Below are 16,373 nucleotides of genomic sequence, written 5' to 3' on the forward strand. Positions count from 1 at the left end.
AGGAGCTGGGGTGAGGGGCGCTCGGGTCCCGCTGGGCTGCGGCTTGTATCTTACCCCCTTCGCCAGGCGCTGGGTTCTCGCAGGTGTGGATGTAGTCTGGTTGTTGTCCTGTGTCTTCTGGTCTCTCTTTTAGGAAGAGTTGTATTTGTTATATTTCCAAAAATACATATGGTTTTGGGAGGAGATTTCTGCTGCTCTACTCATGCTGCCATCTTGGCTCCATCCCCAAGAGTCCAAATTTTTGTACAGAATTATAATACTGAACTGACAAGAAGAAATAAAATAATAAAAATAAAACAGAAGCCAGCACTATGTCTTCCTCTGTGTGAGTCAGCAGTATTCAAGGAGATGCAAGGCCTAAAAGCTACTCTTTCCATTTGGGCTAAGAGACAGAAGAGACTACAGAAGTTGTCTATTCAGCCCCAACTTAATTCAAGAATCCTTCTACAACCTTTTTAATAACTTCAATCACCTGAGTACTCTGTTAGGGAACTTAGGATCAGACTGTTCATTCACTCACTATAAGGCTAGTTGTCCAGCTAGTTATCCTGCTCTTGGGAAAATGTATTCTTTCTTAGTTTTTATATTTCTTAAATTTCAATACTTATTTTCATGTGTTTTATGTTTCATTTCTACCATTAACTAGCTGTTATCACTTTGAGCAAACTGCCTTGCTGATCTGAGTCTCAAGTATTTTTCACCTACAAAATATGGAACTGATGAGATTATGGATCTCTAACATCCTACCCTAACATTTTGTGGATTCTTTTCAAATCTTTTTGACGTCTAGCAATAACCTACAAAACTCTATGTTCTGTCTTTGGGCCTCCAAATAATTGCATCTTAAGTCCTCCTTTTAGAAGGTAGAAGGAATGGAATCTTTGTCTTATGTTGTGAGGTCTTTCCAATTTTCCTGTATCCCTTTGTTTTTCTGTGTAGTAGAGTTTCAGCCTTGTAAAAATTCAGATGCTTTTTTCCATCCTTTTTCATTTGTTTATATATTCCCTACATGAATGTTTGTCTGCAGTTTTGAAAAAAATTACTAGAGTGCTAAAAGCAAGCTTCCTTATCCCTGGAAAATCTGTGCCCTTCTGAGTAGAAGAGCAGGCAACTCAGCTTGCTACATGTCTCCTAGTTTTTTAGAAGCTTTTTTCCCTGCTAATTGGCTGTGAATGTTTTGTTTATTTGGTTTCTGACAGAGTGCCATTAAGCAGAAGGAAAGGGGCTCTAAAGGAATGGCTCTGACTGGACAGAGGGTGACCTCCATGCTTGTCCACACTTGTTTCCATGGGAGAAGCTTCTTGGGAGGGAGATGCCTCCATTTATATGCAGTTCTATATAGTTTTTCCTTTACTCTCTTAGGCAACTTTTATGTTTTAAGGTAAAAGCCACAACACTATGGAGAAGAATCTTCTATTTTCTCAGACACGGCTCCTAGGCAACCTATAAATCCTGACTGGCGTGGGGCTATGCATGCTGGAAATTTCCTACAGTAATTTTTAGTCTAATTGTGGTCATGTAAGATCATCTTCATAGTTAGAAAAAATGGGGCTGGGATTTAACAATGGGAAAAATGTGCACCTTCAGGCAATGCAAACTTAAAAGAGTTTTATATTTCACAAATTTTACTGAGAAATGTAACATAGCAGGTAGAGAGAAACTTGTGTGGTGAATTACCAGAGAATCAAACCAACTATCAAGGAAATAAATTCTGAATACTTAATAACTGCTTCATCTCATAAAATGTAGAGACTATGAACAAACAATGATTTAGATTGATAATCACTTGGGATATTTGGCACTTCCTGACTTTGTATGAGAAATTGATGAGTCTTAACAATCTTATTATGGGGCCAAATATATGAGGCTCCAACACAAATAGGTAGTGACAAAAATAGACTATGTTATAAAAGTTATATTGAAATATGCACTTAGTGTTGGTTATATTTATCAACTGTTTGACACCTTCATGGCTATGAATGTTTTGAAACATATCCGATCAATTAAAAAGATATCCAAGAGGTTAGAAAAATTTCTTGGGGTTATAGGCTGAACATAGCCAAGACAGAAGACTGGTTTAGTCAGATTCCAAAAGAATGTATACTTCCTTCAGAACTACCATGAAAACAGAAACAGACTAGTACAATGTGCAATTGTCACTAGGGCAGTTTTTATTGATATTACAATTTTTTGTTTGCATTATACATTTTTGTTGCATTATACTTTTAATGCTAAACTTAAATTCTGGCTTTAAAGCACACAATGCCTCTCTTGATATAGTTCAAGTTCCTGATTCACAGCCTATGTCTTCTGTTGATCATTCCACTTGCTTTCTTAGCTACCTAACACATTTTCTCAACACTTCCAGCTTCTCTGCATCTCGTCATGCAGTTTACTCCTCTCATCTCTAAGCACACACTGAATTTCCATCTAATCATTGATTTGTAAACATTTCTCCACATTTTTTTTCCTTTGGTTTCTCTTCTGACTTGTTATTTTTCTGCAAATGTGAGTACATGAATGATATGGGACATATATTTTGCTAAATATTATAATATCCATACACCTTTTCTTTGGATACTTTCCAATCTGGGAAATGCTTGATATTCATCTAACATTACCAAGTATTTTACATACATTGAGTAGATAGTAGTTTTAGTTCTTTGACCTCAGTCTTCTTATCTTCTACTTTTCCCAGTATCTTTTCAAAGCAAAGGAAAGGTACAAAACTCAGTGGGGTAATAAGGACCTTCTCAGAAAGCAAGGTGAGCATCCAAAGATATACTTTTGCCTTTACCCAGCCTGATCACAAAACCACTTCGAATATCTTCTGCCCATGATGTACTCCATTTCCACTCCTAACAATATATACAACTTTGACAGATGTGTGTGTTGGAATTACTTTGCTATCTTACCTACAAACTTTATTCTAAATGTCCTTTGTAGGTTTGTCATATCAGAGCTATCTATTAGAGTACAAATTCCTAAGTGGCTATGTGAAATTTGAAGACCTAGTATTTAGTCTTAGGTGATAGTAATGGGCTGTGTGATATCTTTTTTTTTTTTAAAGCAGTTGTACAAGTTTTTCTCAGGTCTCTTTCAGCCTTAACACAGTATGATTGTATGGGAATTACTGTATCTGTGGAAGTATTTTTGTATACCATTTAGTACACAAAGTGAGCACTTCACTGCCAAGGGTCTGCTCATCTTTCAGGACTCAATTCAAGTGGCTCTTCTTTTTAGTTTCCCTTGGCCATCCTAAACAGAGACAATCTTACTTCTCTGAACATCTAGAGAGGCCATTGTTCACATTGTTCATATACATATGAGAAGTTTATATACCATATTTTATCACAATTATTTTGACTCATGTGTTATGACTTCTACCTGACTTTATCTCTATGGCCCCCTATAGAGACTTGTTCTAATATGTTTAATAAATTTTTATTGAACTGGATAACCTGTTTCTTTAAAAATATAACTGGAAGCTTTTACATTAATATTGATATAACTATTCTCACTTGTACTTTTTTGGGGGGATAGAAAATAATTAAGGTACACTAATCAGGCAGTAAGGAATTTCTTAAGGATCTTACATGCTAGTTAATAAATATTGAATTTAGGAGCATATGCTGAACCAGAACTTTTCAAAATCCTACTGGACAAGCATGTATGTATGTGAAGTGTAATTAAGGAATGAATATTTAAAGGTGGAATGGGAGGAACAAAGTTGGAGATAAAAAGCTATTGACATGACAGGGATAAAATTTGGGTACAGATTCTGCTAGCATGAAGGCCATTTGCTGGAAGTCTCTGAATCTCCCACTTTTAGTTAGGACCTTCCTTCTTATACAATAGCTAGATATATAGAATATTTGCAGCTAAGTTTTAATGAAATTTTCATGAAATTCAAGGGATTCACACATAGAAATAAAACTCTCTTAACTGGTATCTGCTTAACTTACTGCATGCTTCCAAGAGCTGGCTGTGGTAGCTCTTACAGCTGTGTGTGTCAAGGATATTGGCTACTGTGATTCTATGAAACAAATATATGAAAACAGACGAAAGTGAGTAGAAATTAAAGTTGTTTCTATGAAAATCAAGTGGACACTTCGGAAAGTGCAAAAAAAAAAAAAAGAATAGCTAAAAATGTTAACTAAACAGATTTGTTAAGTCAATCGATTATGAAAGACTGGGGGAAATAATAAAAGACTAATGATTATACAGTTACATCGCTTCACAGAGTCTAGTTTAACTCTCTTTTTAAAGAAATCAAATGGAAATTTGTCCTTATAGAAACCAAGATTATAAGTATGGTTTATGCAAGAAAGAGGACTCCCATTTACAAGTAAAATAATGGTCATGTATCACAAGAGTAGTGAATAAATATAAAGTACATGCTTAAAACGTTTAAGGTTATGTGTATTATATTTTATACTTAGAATTGTAGTAGGCTCTGTTTTGACCACTGTACTAATTACTACTTCAGGTAAAGAGTGCTTTTTCTAAACTTCATAAATATCTTATTTAAGAAAATCTCATAGAGGTGTCACATAAAGCCCACAGTGTTATAGATACAGGGCATATGTATTCACATTACACAGTTTTATGGTTGATAAATTAATACAGAGGTCACAGAAAACTGAAAAAAAAAGTAGGCAAAAATCTAATCCTAACATCAACCATTAAGTACTGCTTTGCTGATACTTACAAAAGCATAAGCTATATGATTTTCAATCTAATTATTACAATTTGCATCAGAGTCAACTATATTACATTATTTTGTTAATATGAGAAAAAAAGCTAATCTTATATCCTCAAAGCAGAATTAAAATATTAAGTATTTGTTTAAAAAAAGGAAAATCGGCTTATTTTTTCCCTTGGAATGCATTTATCCAGAAGAAATAATTAGAACAAATAAAAATTAGATTTACAAAGCTTCTGAAAACCTCATGCATAGCATCTCAAAACTAAAAGCAACAGGTACCACTGAGTATGTAAAAACTTTACAATTCAAACTGAGTCAACAGGTTAAGAAAGCAGTTTCTAAAGAGAGTAGGAAGTTTTGTAAAATTCCTTATTTTTCTACGTTTCCTACAAATTTATGATGAGGCAAAATGCTTAATCTATTGTCTAGGTACCACAGGCAAATAATTTAAAATAATAACTTGTAACTCTAAGCTATATTAATGTGTTGGTTCTATTTTTGCAAATTACCCTTAATGCTTACCAAGAATTATGTTAATTTTGCCAAATAAACTTTGTTTCAAATGACTTACATTAAAATTACAAAGCACTGTTTTAGACTGACATTTTATGTGATATTCTATTTATACTGCCTCATGACTATACTTCTAAATTCATCTGCATTCTTGTTTGCCTATTGTACAAATTTTAAAGCTGGCACAAAAAAAAAATTACTCTTAAAAAAAATGTAGAGGAGAGAGGGGCGGAAGATGGCGGCGTGAGTAGAGCAGCGGAAATCTCCTCCCAAAACAACATATATCTATGAAAATATAACAAAGACAACCCTTCCTAGAATAAAGACCAGAGGACACAGGACAATATCCAGACCACATCCACACCTGAGAGAACCCAGCGCCTCGCGAAGGGGGTAAGATACAAGCCCCGGCCCCGCGGGAGCCGAGCGCCCCTCCCCCCAGCTCCCGGCGGGAGAGGAGCGGGCAGAGCGGGAGGGAGACGGAGCCCAGGGCTGCCGAACACCCAGCCCCAGCCATCCGGGCCAGAGTGCAGGGCCCTCGATACTGGGAAAACAGGGCAGCAAGAACAGTGAGCAGGCACTGGAGGCTGGGCGACAGAGGACATAAGAAAAGCGCGCGACCATTTTTTTTTTTTTTTGCTTTTTTGCTGCTTTGTTTTGGCGAGCGCTTTTTGGAAGTCTTAAAGGGACAGGGACACCAATATTAGGGAAACAGGGCAGAAAGACCGGTGAGCAGAGGCCTGAGGCTGGCACCGGAGAATAAAGAAAAACGAATGACCACCTTTTTTTTTTAATTAAAAAAATTTTTTTTCTTGTTTTTTTTTGTGGTCGTTGTTTTGTTTTGGCGGGTGCTTTTTGGAAGTCTTAAAGGGGCAGGGCGGGCCACTTAATCCAGAGGTAGGGAATCCGGGATCTCTGGGCACCCTAACCCCTGGGCTGCAGGGAGCAGGGAGGCCCCTTACGGAGATAAATAGCCTCCCAGCAGCTCCTGCTCCAACGCGACTCCACCATTTTGGAGTAGCTGCCCGAGCCAGGCCACGCCCACAGCAACAGCGGAGATTAACTCCATAGCAGCTGGGCAGGAAGCAGAAACCCTGTCTGCGCGCAGCTGCGCAGCACAAGCCACTAGAGGTCGCTGTCCTCCCAGGAGAGGAGGGCCACAAACCAACAAGAAAGGAAGTCCTTCCAGCCGTCACTCGTCCCAGTTCTGCAGACTATTCCTATCACCATGAAAAGGCAAAGCTACAGGCAGACAAAGATCACAGAGACAACACCAGAAAAGGAGACAGACCTAACCAGTCTTCCTGACAAAGAATTCAAAATAAGAATCATAAACATGCTGACAGAGATGCAGAGAAACACGCAAGAAAAATGGGATGAAGTCCGGAAAGAGATCACAGATGCCAGAAAGGAGATCGCAGAAATGAAACAAACTCTGGAAGGGTTTATAAGCAGAATGGATAGAATGCAAGAGGCCATTGATGGAATTGAAATCAGAGAACAGGAACGCATACAAGCTGACATAGAGAGAGACAAAAGGATCTCCAGGAATGAAACAATATTAAGAGAACTGTGTGACCAATCTAAAAGGAGCAATATCCGTATTATAGGGGTCCCAGAAGAAGAAGAGAGAGGCAAAGAGATGGAAAGTATCTTAGAAGAAATAATTGCTGAAAACTTCCCCACACTGGGGGAGGAAGTAATCAAACAGACCACGGAAATACACAGAACCCCCAACAGAAAGGATCCAAGAAGGGCAACACCAAGACACATAATAATTAAAATGGCAAAGATCAAGGACAAGGAAAGAGTGTTAAAGGCAGCTAGAGAGAAAAAGGTCACCTATAAAGGGAAACCCATCAGGCTAACGTCAGATTTCTCAACAGAAACCTTACAGGCCAGAAGAGAATGGCATGATATATTTAATACAATGAAACAGAAGGGCCTTGAACCAAGGATACTGTATCCAGCACGACTATCATTCAAATATGACGGTGGGATTAAACAATTCCCAGACAAACAAAAGCTGAGGGAATTTGCTTTCCACAAACCACCTCTACAGGACATCTTACAGGGACTGCTCTAGATGGGAGCACTCCTAGAAAGAGCACAGCACAAAACACCCAACATATGAAGAATCGAGGAGGAGGAACAAGAAGGGAGAGAAGAAAAGAATCTCCAGACAGTGTATATAACAGCTCAATAAGCGAGCTAAGTTAGGCAGTAAGATACTAAAGAGGCTAACCTTGAACCTTTGGTAACCACGAATTTAAAGCCTGCAATGGCAATAAGTACATATCTTTCAATAGTCACCCTAAATGTTAATGGGTTGAATGCACCAATCAAAAGACACAGAGTAACAGAATGGATAAAAAAGCAAGACCCATCTATATGCTGCTTACAAGAAACTCACCTCAAACCCAAAGACATGTACAGACTAAAAGTCAAGGGATGGAAAAACATATTTCAAGCAAACAACAGTGAGAAGAAAGCAGGGGTTGCAGTACTAATATCAGACAAAATAGACTTCAAAACAAAGAAAGTAACAAGAGATAAAGAAGGACATTACATAATGATAAAGGGCTCAGTCAAACAAGAGGATATAACCATTCTAAATATATATGCACCCAACACAGGAGCACCAGCATATGTGAAACAAATACTAACAGAACTAAAGGGGGATATAGACTGCAATGCATTCATTCTAGGAGACTTCAACACACCACTCACCCCAAAGGATAGATCCACTGGGCAGAAAATAAGTAAGGACACGGAAGCACTGAACAACACAGTAGAGCAGATGGACCTAATAGACATCTATAGAACTCTACATCCAAAAGCAGCGGGATATACATTCTTCTCAAGTGCACATGGAACATTCTCCAGAATAGACCACATACTAGGCCACAAAAAGAGCCTCAGAAAATTCCAAAAGATTGAAATCCTACCAACCAACTTTTCAGACCACAAAGGCATAAAACTAGAAATAAACTGTACAAAGAAAGCAAAGAGGCTCACAAACACATGGAGGCTTAACAACACGCTCCTAAATAATCAATGGATCAATGACCAAATCAAAATGGAGATCCAGCAATATATGGAAACAAATGACAACAACAACACTAAGCCCCAACTTCTGTGGGACACAGCAAAAGCAGTCTTAAGAGGAAAGTATATAGCAATCCAAGCATATTTAAAAAAGGAAGAGCAATCCCAAATGAATGGTCTAATGTCACAATTATCGAAATTGGAAAAAGAAGAACAGATGAGGCCTAAGGTCAGCAGAAGGAGGGACATAATAAAGATCAGAGAAGAAATAAATAAAATTGAGAAGAATAAAACAATAGCAAAAATCAATGAAACCAAGAGCTGGTTCTTCGAGAAAATAAACAAAATAGATAAGCCTCTAGCCAGACTTATTAAGAAGAAAAGAGAGTCAACACAAATCAACAGTATCAGAAACGAGAAAGGAAAAATCACGACGGACCCCACGGAAATGCAAAGAATTATTGGAGAATACTATGAAAACCTATATGCTAACAAGCTGGGAAACCTAGGAGAAATGGACAACTTCCTAGAAAAATATAACCTTCCAAGATTGACCCAGGAAGAAACAGAAAATCTAAACAGACCAATTACCAGCAACGAAATCGAAGAGGTAATCAAAAAACTACCAAAGAACAAAACCCCCGGGCCAGATGGATTTACCTCGGAATTTTATCAGACATACAGGGAAGACATAATACCCATTCTCCTTAAAGTTTTCCAAAAAATAGAGGAGGAGGGGATACTCCCAAACTCATTCTATGAAGCTAACATCACCCTAATACCAAAACCAGGCAAAGACCCCACCAAAAAAGAAAACTACAGACCAATATCCCTGATGAACGTAGATGCAAAAATACTCAACAAAATATTAGCAAACCGAATTCAAAAATACATCAAAAGGATCATACACCATGACCAAGTGGGATTCATTCCAGGGATGCAAGGATGGTACAACATTCGAAAGTCCATCAACATCATCCACCACATCAACAAAAAGAAAGACAAAAACCACATGATCATCTCCATAGATGCTGAAAAAGCATTTGACAAAATTCAACATCCATTCATGATAAAAACTCTCAGCAAAATGGGAATAGAGGGCAAGTACCTCAACATAATAAAGGCCATCTATGATAAACCCACAGCCAACATTATATTGAACAGCGAGAAGCTGAAAGCATTTCCGCTGAGATCGGGAACTAGACAGGGATGCCCACTCTCTCCACTGTTATTTAACATAGTACTGGAGGTCCTAGCCACGGCAATCAGACAAAATAAAGAAATACAAGGAATCCAGATTGGTAAAGAAGAAGTTAAACTGTCACTATTTGCAGATGACATGATACTGTACATAAAAAACCCTAAAGACTCCACCCCAAAACTACTAGAACTGATATCGGAATACAGCAAAGTTGCAGGATACAAAATCAACACACAGAAATCTGTGGCTTTCCTATATACTAACAATGAACCAACAGAGAGAGAAATCAGGAAAACAACTCCATTCACAATTGCATCAAAAAAAATAAAATACCTAGGAATAAACCTAACCAAAGAAGTGAAAGACTTATACTCTGAAAACTACAAGTCACTCTTAAGAGAAATTAAAGGGGACACTAACAGATGGAAACTCATCCCATGCTCGTGGCTAGGAAGAATTAATATCGTTAAAATGGCCATCCTGCCCAAAGCAATATACAGATTTGATGCAATCCCTATGAAACTACCAGCAACATTCTTCAATGAACTGGAACAAATAATTCAAAAATTCATATGGAAACACCAAAGACCCCGAATAGCCAAAGCAATCCTGAGAAAGAAGAATAAAGTAGGGGGGATCTCACTCCCCAACTTCAAGCTCTACTATAAAGCCATAGTAATCAAGACAATTTGGTACTGGCACAAGAGCAGAGCCACAGACCAATGGAACAGACTAGAGAATCCAGACATTAACCCAGACATATATGGTCAATTAATATTTGATAAAGGAGCCATGGACATACAATGGCCAAATGACAGTCTCTTCAACAGGTGGTGCTGGCAAAACTGGACAGCTACATGTAGGAGAATGAAACTGGACCATTGTCTAACCCCATATACAAAAGTAAACTCAAAATGGATCAAAGACCTGAATGTAAGCCATGAAACCATTAAACTCTTGGAAGAAAACATAGGCGAAAACCTCTTAGACATAAACATGAGTGACCTCTTCTTGAACATATCTCCCCGGGCAAGGAAAACAACAGCAAAAATGAGTAAGTGGGACTATATTAAGCTGAAAAGCTTCTGTACAGCAAAAGACACCATCAATAGAACAAGAAGGATCCCTACAGTATGGGAGAATATATTTGAAAATGACACATCCGATAAAGGCTTGACGTCCAGAATATATAAGGAGCTCTCACGCCTCAACAAACAAAAAACAAGTAACCCAATTAAAAAATGGGCAGAGGAACTGAACAGACAGTTCTCCAAAAAAGAAATACAGATGGCCAACAGACACATGAAAAGATGCTCCACATCGCTAATTATCAGAGAAATGCAAATTAAAACTACAATGAGGTATCACCTCACACCAGTAAGGATGGCTGCCATCCAAAAGACAAACAACAACAAATGTTGGCGAGGCTGTGGAGAAAGGGGAACCCTCCTACACTGCTGGTGGGAATGTAAGTTAGTTCAACCATTGTGGAAAGCAGTATGGAGGTACATCAAAATGCTCAAAACAGACTTACCATTTGACCCAGGAATTGCACTCCTAGGAATTTACCCTAAGAATGCAGCAATCAAGTTTGAGAAAGACAGATGCACCCCTATGTTTATTGCAGCACTATTTACAATAGCCAAGAATTGGAAGCAACCTAAATGTCCATCAATAGATGAATGGATAAAGAAGATGTGGTACATATACACAATGGAATACTACTCAGCTATAAGAAAAGGGCAAATCCAATCATTTGCAGCAACATGGATGGAGCTGGAGGGTATTATGCTCAGTGAAACAAGCCAAGCGGAGAAAGAGAAATACCAAATGATTTCACTTATCTGTGGAATATAAGAACAAAGGAAAAACTGAAGGAACAAAACAGCAGCAGAATCACAGAACTCAAGAATGGACTAACAGGTACCAAAGGGAAAGGGACTGGGGAGGATGGGTGGGTAGGGAGGGATAAGGGGGGGAGAAGTAGGGGGGTATTAAGATTAACATGCATGGGGGGGTAGGAGAAAAGGGAGGGCTGTACAACACAGAGAAGGCAAGTAGTGATTCTACAACATTTTGCTATGCTGATGGACACTGACTGTAAAGGGGTTTATAGGGGAGACCTGGTATAGGGGAGAGCCTAGTAAACATAATATTCGTCATGTAAGTGTAGATTAGTGATAGCAAAAAAAAAAAAAAAAAAAAAAAAAAAAGGGCAGTTCCTGAGTGGTAACCTCCAACGAGTTCTACACAAGGGTATAAAGGGCATATAAAAGTGTAGGCAAAGGGTCTGTTTGTGTTTATACAGAGGATCAAAGCCTAATTGGGCTACCCCGAAAATGAACTAAGATATGATATGAAAAAGAACTTCCAACATCTGCACCCTCTGGAAGACTCATGCCAGAAGATGATCATCAAAAAACCCCAACAAAGATCCACGCACTGCTACAGCTGTAGATGCACTCATCCCACCAGTTCCTGGACCTGCCATGGGAATGAGGAAGGAGATATCGAAGCTGGCCTGTGCATACAGTAAAACAACAAAATTGGACTGGATCTATACTGTTGGAACTCAACCAAGAATTTGGAGAAGTGCAAATTGTAGCGCTCCAAAGTCTTACAACTACAAACTATTTATTGTTAAAAGAACATATGGCATGTGAACAGTCCCCAGGAATGGGTTGTTTTAATTTGTCTGATTTCTCTCAGACTGTTCAAGTTCATTTGGACAATATCCACCATATCATAGATAAGTTTTCACAAATGCCTAAGGTGCCTAACTGGTTTTCTTGGTTTCACTGCAGATGGCTGGTAATTACAGATATGCTTTGGTTATGTAACTATACTCCTATTATGTTAATGTGTGTGTGCAATTTAAGTAGTAGCTTAAAACCTATACATGCTGAAGTTACTCTACAAGAAGATATATCAAAGAAATAATCAATCTTCCCATGTTTTCTTCCGCCTGCTACTTCTATAGCTTTTCTTCTTCCTTCCTAATTACAACCCTTAAATAGAATTCGTGCCTCATATCAAATTTACCGAGTATCATAATTCTTCCAAGTGGTAAAGATACCTCAAGACAAATGCTGGGCATAGAAGCCACAGGGCATAAATATGCAAAGAAGTAAAAAGCTAACTTTTTCAAACAATAAGGCTTCTCTCTCACTTACCAACTTCACATTTCCCTGTATGGCCCTGGAAGATGACTGGTTAGCCAGAGACGGGTAAGATTCCTCAAGGGAGGAACAACCTAAGACAGGCACAGTCGCAGGGGGGCCATCAGGTGAGAAATTGGGGATCAACAGAGGTGAGGCTTAGAACCTCACCCCCCCTGTTCTGAGAGAAATCTTCTGCATACGTGGATGTTTTATTGCCCTGGTCTAGCTTGGATTAACACATAGTCTACAGGCACACACCTGATCATCTACATGTGCTCTCTTACAACACTAAACTATGTTTTCTACCTTTATCTTGTATCTACCTACCACTTCAGCATTTTATTAAAAATAATAATAATAAAGAGAGAAATGTGGTATCCACATATAAATCAAGTATAAAAACCAAATGAGTATTCATATTTGAACTGACTGTTTAGAGTTCATAATGCATGAGCAAAACCGAAAGTTTCTGTGATGACTGCCCTTGTACTGTTCACTATGTAACTTATTCATTATGTAAGAATTTGTTCTACATGTAAAAACTTGTTTGTTATGCCTCAGAAGATTGGAGACTGACAAAAATTAGGCTTGGGGTGGAATAATGATTGTGCATTGAGCATTGACTCCCCTATACAGAATTTTATTGTCGTTAACAACCATTTGATCAATAAATATGAGAGATGCCCTCACAAAAAAAAAAAAAAAAAAAAAAAGGACAGACTTCCAATGGTAAAATAAATTAGTAACCGGGATGTAAGGTATAGCATAAGGAATACAGTCAAGATATTGTAACAGCCTGGTAGGGTGATAGCTGGAACCTAGAATTATGTATATAAATGTTCTACCACTGTGTTGTACACTTGAAACTCATGTAATGTAATACTGTGTGTCAACTACCCTTCAATAAAAAATAATAATTTAAAACAAAAAAAAACAACAACAACAAAAAAAAACAACAACAAAAAAAAAATGTAAGAAAATACATCCTGAAATATTTTTCTGTCACATCTTCTTATAAACATACTGGTTTGATAAATATACTTCCCCTCTCTATTATTAAGTCTTACATACATAACAACATACAAGGATTGTGAGTTTTTACTCAAATAAGCAATATGATAGACTTAAAACAAGCTTTCACATTACCAAAACACTTCAATTTTCTCTATTAGCCATAAATAAAATATATGATCCTATAGGTAATACTATTAAGATGAACTGTTTCGGTGGAAGAACTGGGGTAACTGGTAAAGGCTAGAAAGAAACACACTAGTGTCTTAGTTCATATTCCCTCCATACATACCAATTTTCATTATGAAAGGAAAGAGCATAAAATGTAGAAACCGGAGTCATTTACTTCCTTAGATGATTAGGGAAACAGCTCCAATATATGAAAAAACAGTGGGTAGAACTGGGTAGGAACTGTCTGACTCTCATGTTTTTTCTGAACATTTGTTTTCTGAAATCAAGTATTTCTTCCCAAAAATTACTTTTTCAAAGGACCTCAAAAGTTGTATACTGAAACTATTACATATACTTTCAAATATTATGTTCCTGTATTTGGAATTTTCCAGCCAGATGCAAAAATTAGAACAAAACAGTAATTTAATAAAATATGCTTTGTTATGCTAAATATAAAAAGGTAAGAGAAATTGCCGTATGAACATGATATGTACCCACATTCTATTGTTTGGTTGAGACTGACCAGCAACAGAAACTTTGATGACCAGTTGTGGGTAAAATTGTAATATTTCCAGAATATCTTGCCTGGCTTTAGTACATTTGCATATTCTCAGGGATGGAGAGAAGTTCATCTCCAATATCAATGGGTAAAATTACCTGGGCACCCAAGGGCTTATCTGTACCTGAGAGGTGAGGGGGAGAGTTGGTTTTGCTCCCACGGAGTAGGAAAGAGAAATGGCCCTGGACCGCAGTTTGTAAGCAATAAATGGATTTTAAACTTTATTTCTCCCTTTGACTGATTTCAGTTTTAGAGGTATTTTGCCCTGGATTATGCCAATATAAGACAAGATGTTCTCATTGTTCTTAAAGTTGCAAATAAAAAGGAAAACAATATATATGTATGATTATATAGATGTTCATACAAAGTTTTTGTCTTAACTATGTACTTAAATGTTATTAAAATAATGGGTGACTAATTATTTGAATCCTGTTCCTTTTCACTGGATATTTCTTAAATGAAGACAGTGGGTTAAATTTTTATGGCTTTTATATCTATCCTGAAGACAGTTTTCTTTTTTTCTTTTTCTAGTGTCTTGGAATTCTAAGTTGTTCTTCTAAAAGCAATGTATGAGATAGTTATAGGAATAGATACCTAAATAATTCTAGAACTACTCTAAATTAGGTCTATACTTAGAAAAACACCATTCAATTCAGTTAGCATTATGAAGCATCCACCATGTATCAGCACTCAGCAGACATAGGCATAAATTATTTCATGAATAATTAAAATGAAACCATCTAATACTATATGAAAGAAGTACATTTTACCTGGATTAGATGAGGCAATGCTTTTAGTGTGAGGCAAAACCAAATTCCCAGCTTGCATGGAAGCAAATCATGCCATTGTGGTTTCACCAGTAATCTAAAGGGAAAACAAAGAAGCAAAATATAGATAGACTGTTGGGAGGCAAAATATTTTTATGAACATTTTGAGTTCTGTTTTGAATGGCTATTTCAACAACAAAAACTTTCACTGAAATATTTATGACAGTTATCAATTAATCTGATGCATTCCATCATGAAATACATTAGTTACAACAAATGCGATAAGTAAAGCAAGTTAAGAGAATCTAAGCTAAGATTTTGGGAAAGGAGACTACTAATCAAGTTAAAAAGATAAAGAATCAAAAGCTTTCTAACCTGGCCTTTTCATCAGTTCTGCAAAATGAATTTTTAAACCTTATGATTACTTCAGCTATAAAAGACTAAATATCATCAGAGTGTCCCCAAGTGCTGATAAGCAGATATGAAGACTGTAGCATAAACAAACCAATACATAAAAATTAATGTCATTTGCAGTTCAGTGAAGCATTACTCACTGATGTCATTAGAAAGGAAGACAAGCAGAATAGACTCGTATCTCCATCTCACATTGATCCAGTTCCTGCCCTGCTGTGTGAACTATTTAAACCCTTTATTTCTTTTTATGAATCGATAGAAGAAATGGTGGTATCTTTTCAAGTGTACTGCATATCATTGCCTCCCTACATATTTGTCACTCCTGAGCTAAACACTAAAGTGATATTCTTCTAGCAATACTTTCTTTGTAAAGTTCAGTATAAAAATTGCAAATGACAAGAATTTGGGAGTTTACTTACTTAAATATATATAAACAGTTAACTAGGGGTAACAGTATGACACAAATTCTAATGTGTCATAAACAATGGCACATTATTAGACTTTTATAAACCTACCACAGATATAAATGTTGGCATATCTGAAATTGAGTAATTTTAAAGGCTTATTTTAAAACAGTTTAAAATTACAAAATATTTTTAAACACTCTCACCTTTCATTTTTTTCTGAAGCACCAAGTTTTGATACATCCACAGACCTGCCACTTGTCTTTTTTTTCTTTTCCCTTTTTTTCCTACTAAGTAGTTCATCCTTATGTGGAAAGAATTATGGTTACAGGTTATCATTAACATGTACTCTTCAAATGTTATCAAGAGTCTTCTGTGAAGGGTAAACATTACAGAAGAACATTTATGCAAATGTA

The 16,373-nt window shown here is 37.0% G+C and overlaps 1 protein-coding gene across 1 annotated transcript in view; it reads right to left on the reverse strand.

The window, feature by feature from the left end:
- DNAJC1 (DnaJ heat shock protein family (Hsp40) member C1) overlaps window positions 1-16,373 on the reverse strand; it is a 245,794-nt gene that overhangs the window by 132,320 nt on the left and 97,101 nt on the right. The window contains exons 5-6 of the mRNA XM_036880914.2: window positions 16,164-16,261; window positions 15,143-15,236 (exon numbers count right to left, since the gene is read on the reverse strand). Coding sequence (XP_036736809.2) covers window positions 15,143-15,236; window positions 16,164-16,261 — 192 coding nt within the window. The remainder of the gene's footprint in view (window positions 1-15,142; window positions 15,237-16,163; window positions 16,262-16,373) is intronic.

This window comes from Manis pentadactyla, chromosome 3, assembly GCF_030020395.1.
Source record: "Manis pentadactyla isolate mManPen7 chromosome 3, mManPen7.hap1, whole genome shotgun sequence".
Taxonomy (NCBI): Eukaryota; Metazoa; Chordata; class Mammalia; order Pholidota; family Manidae; genus Manis; species Manis pentadactyla.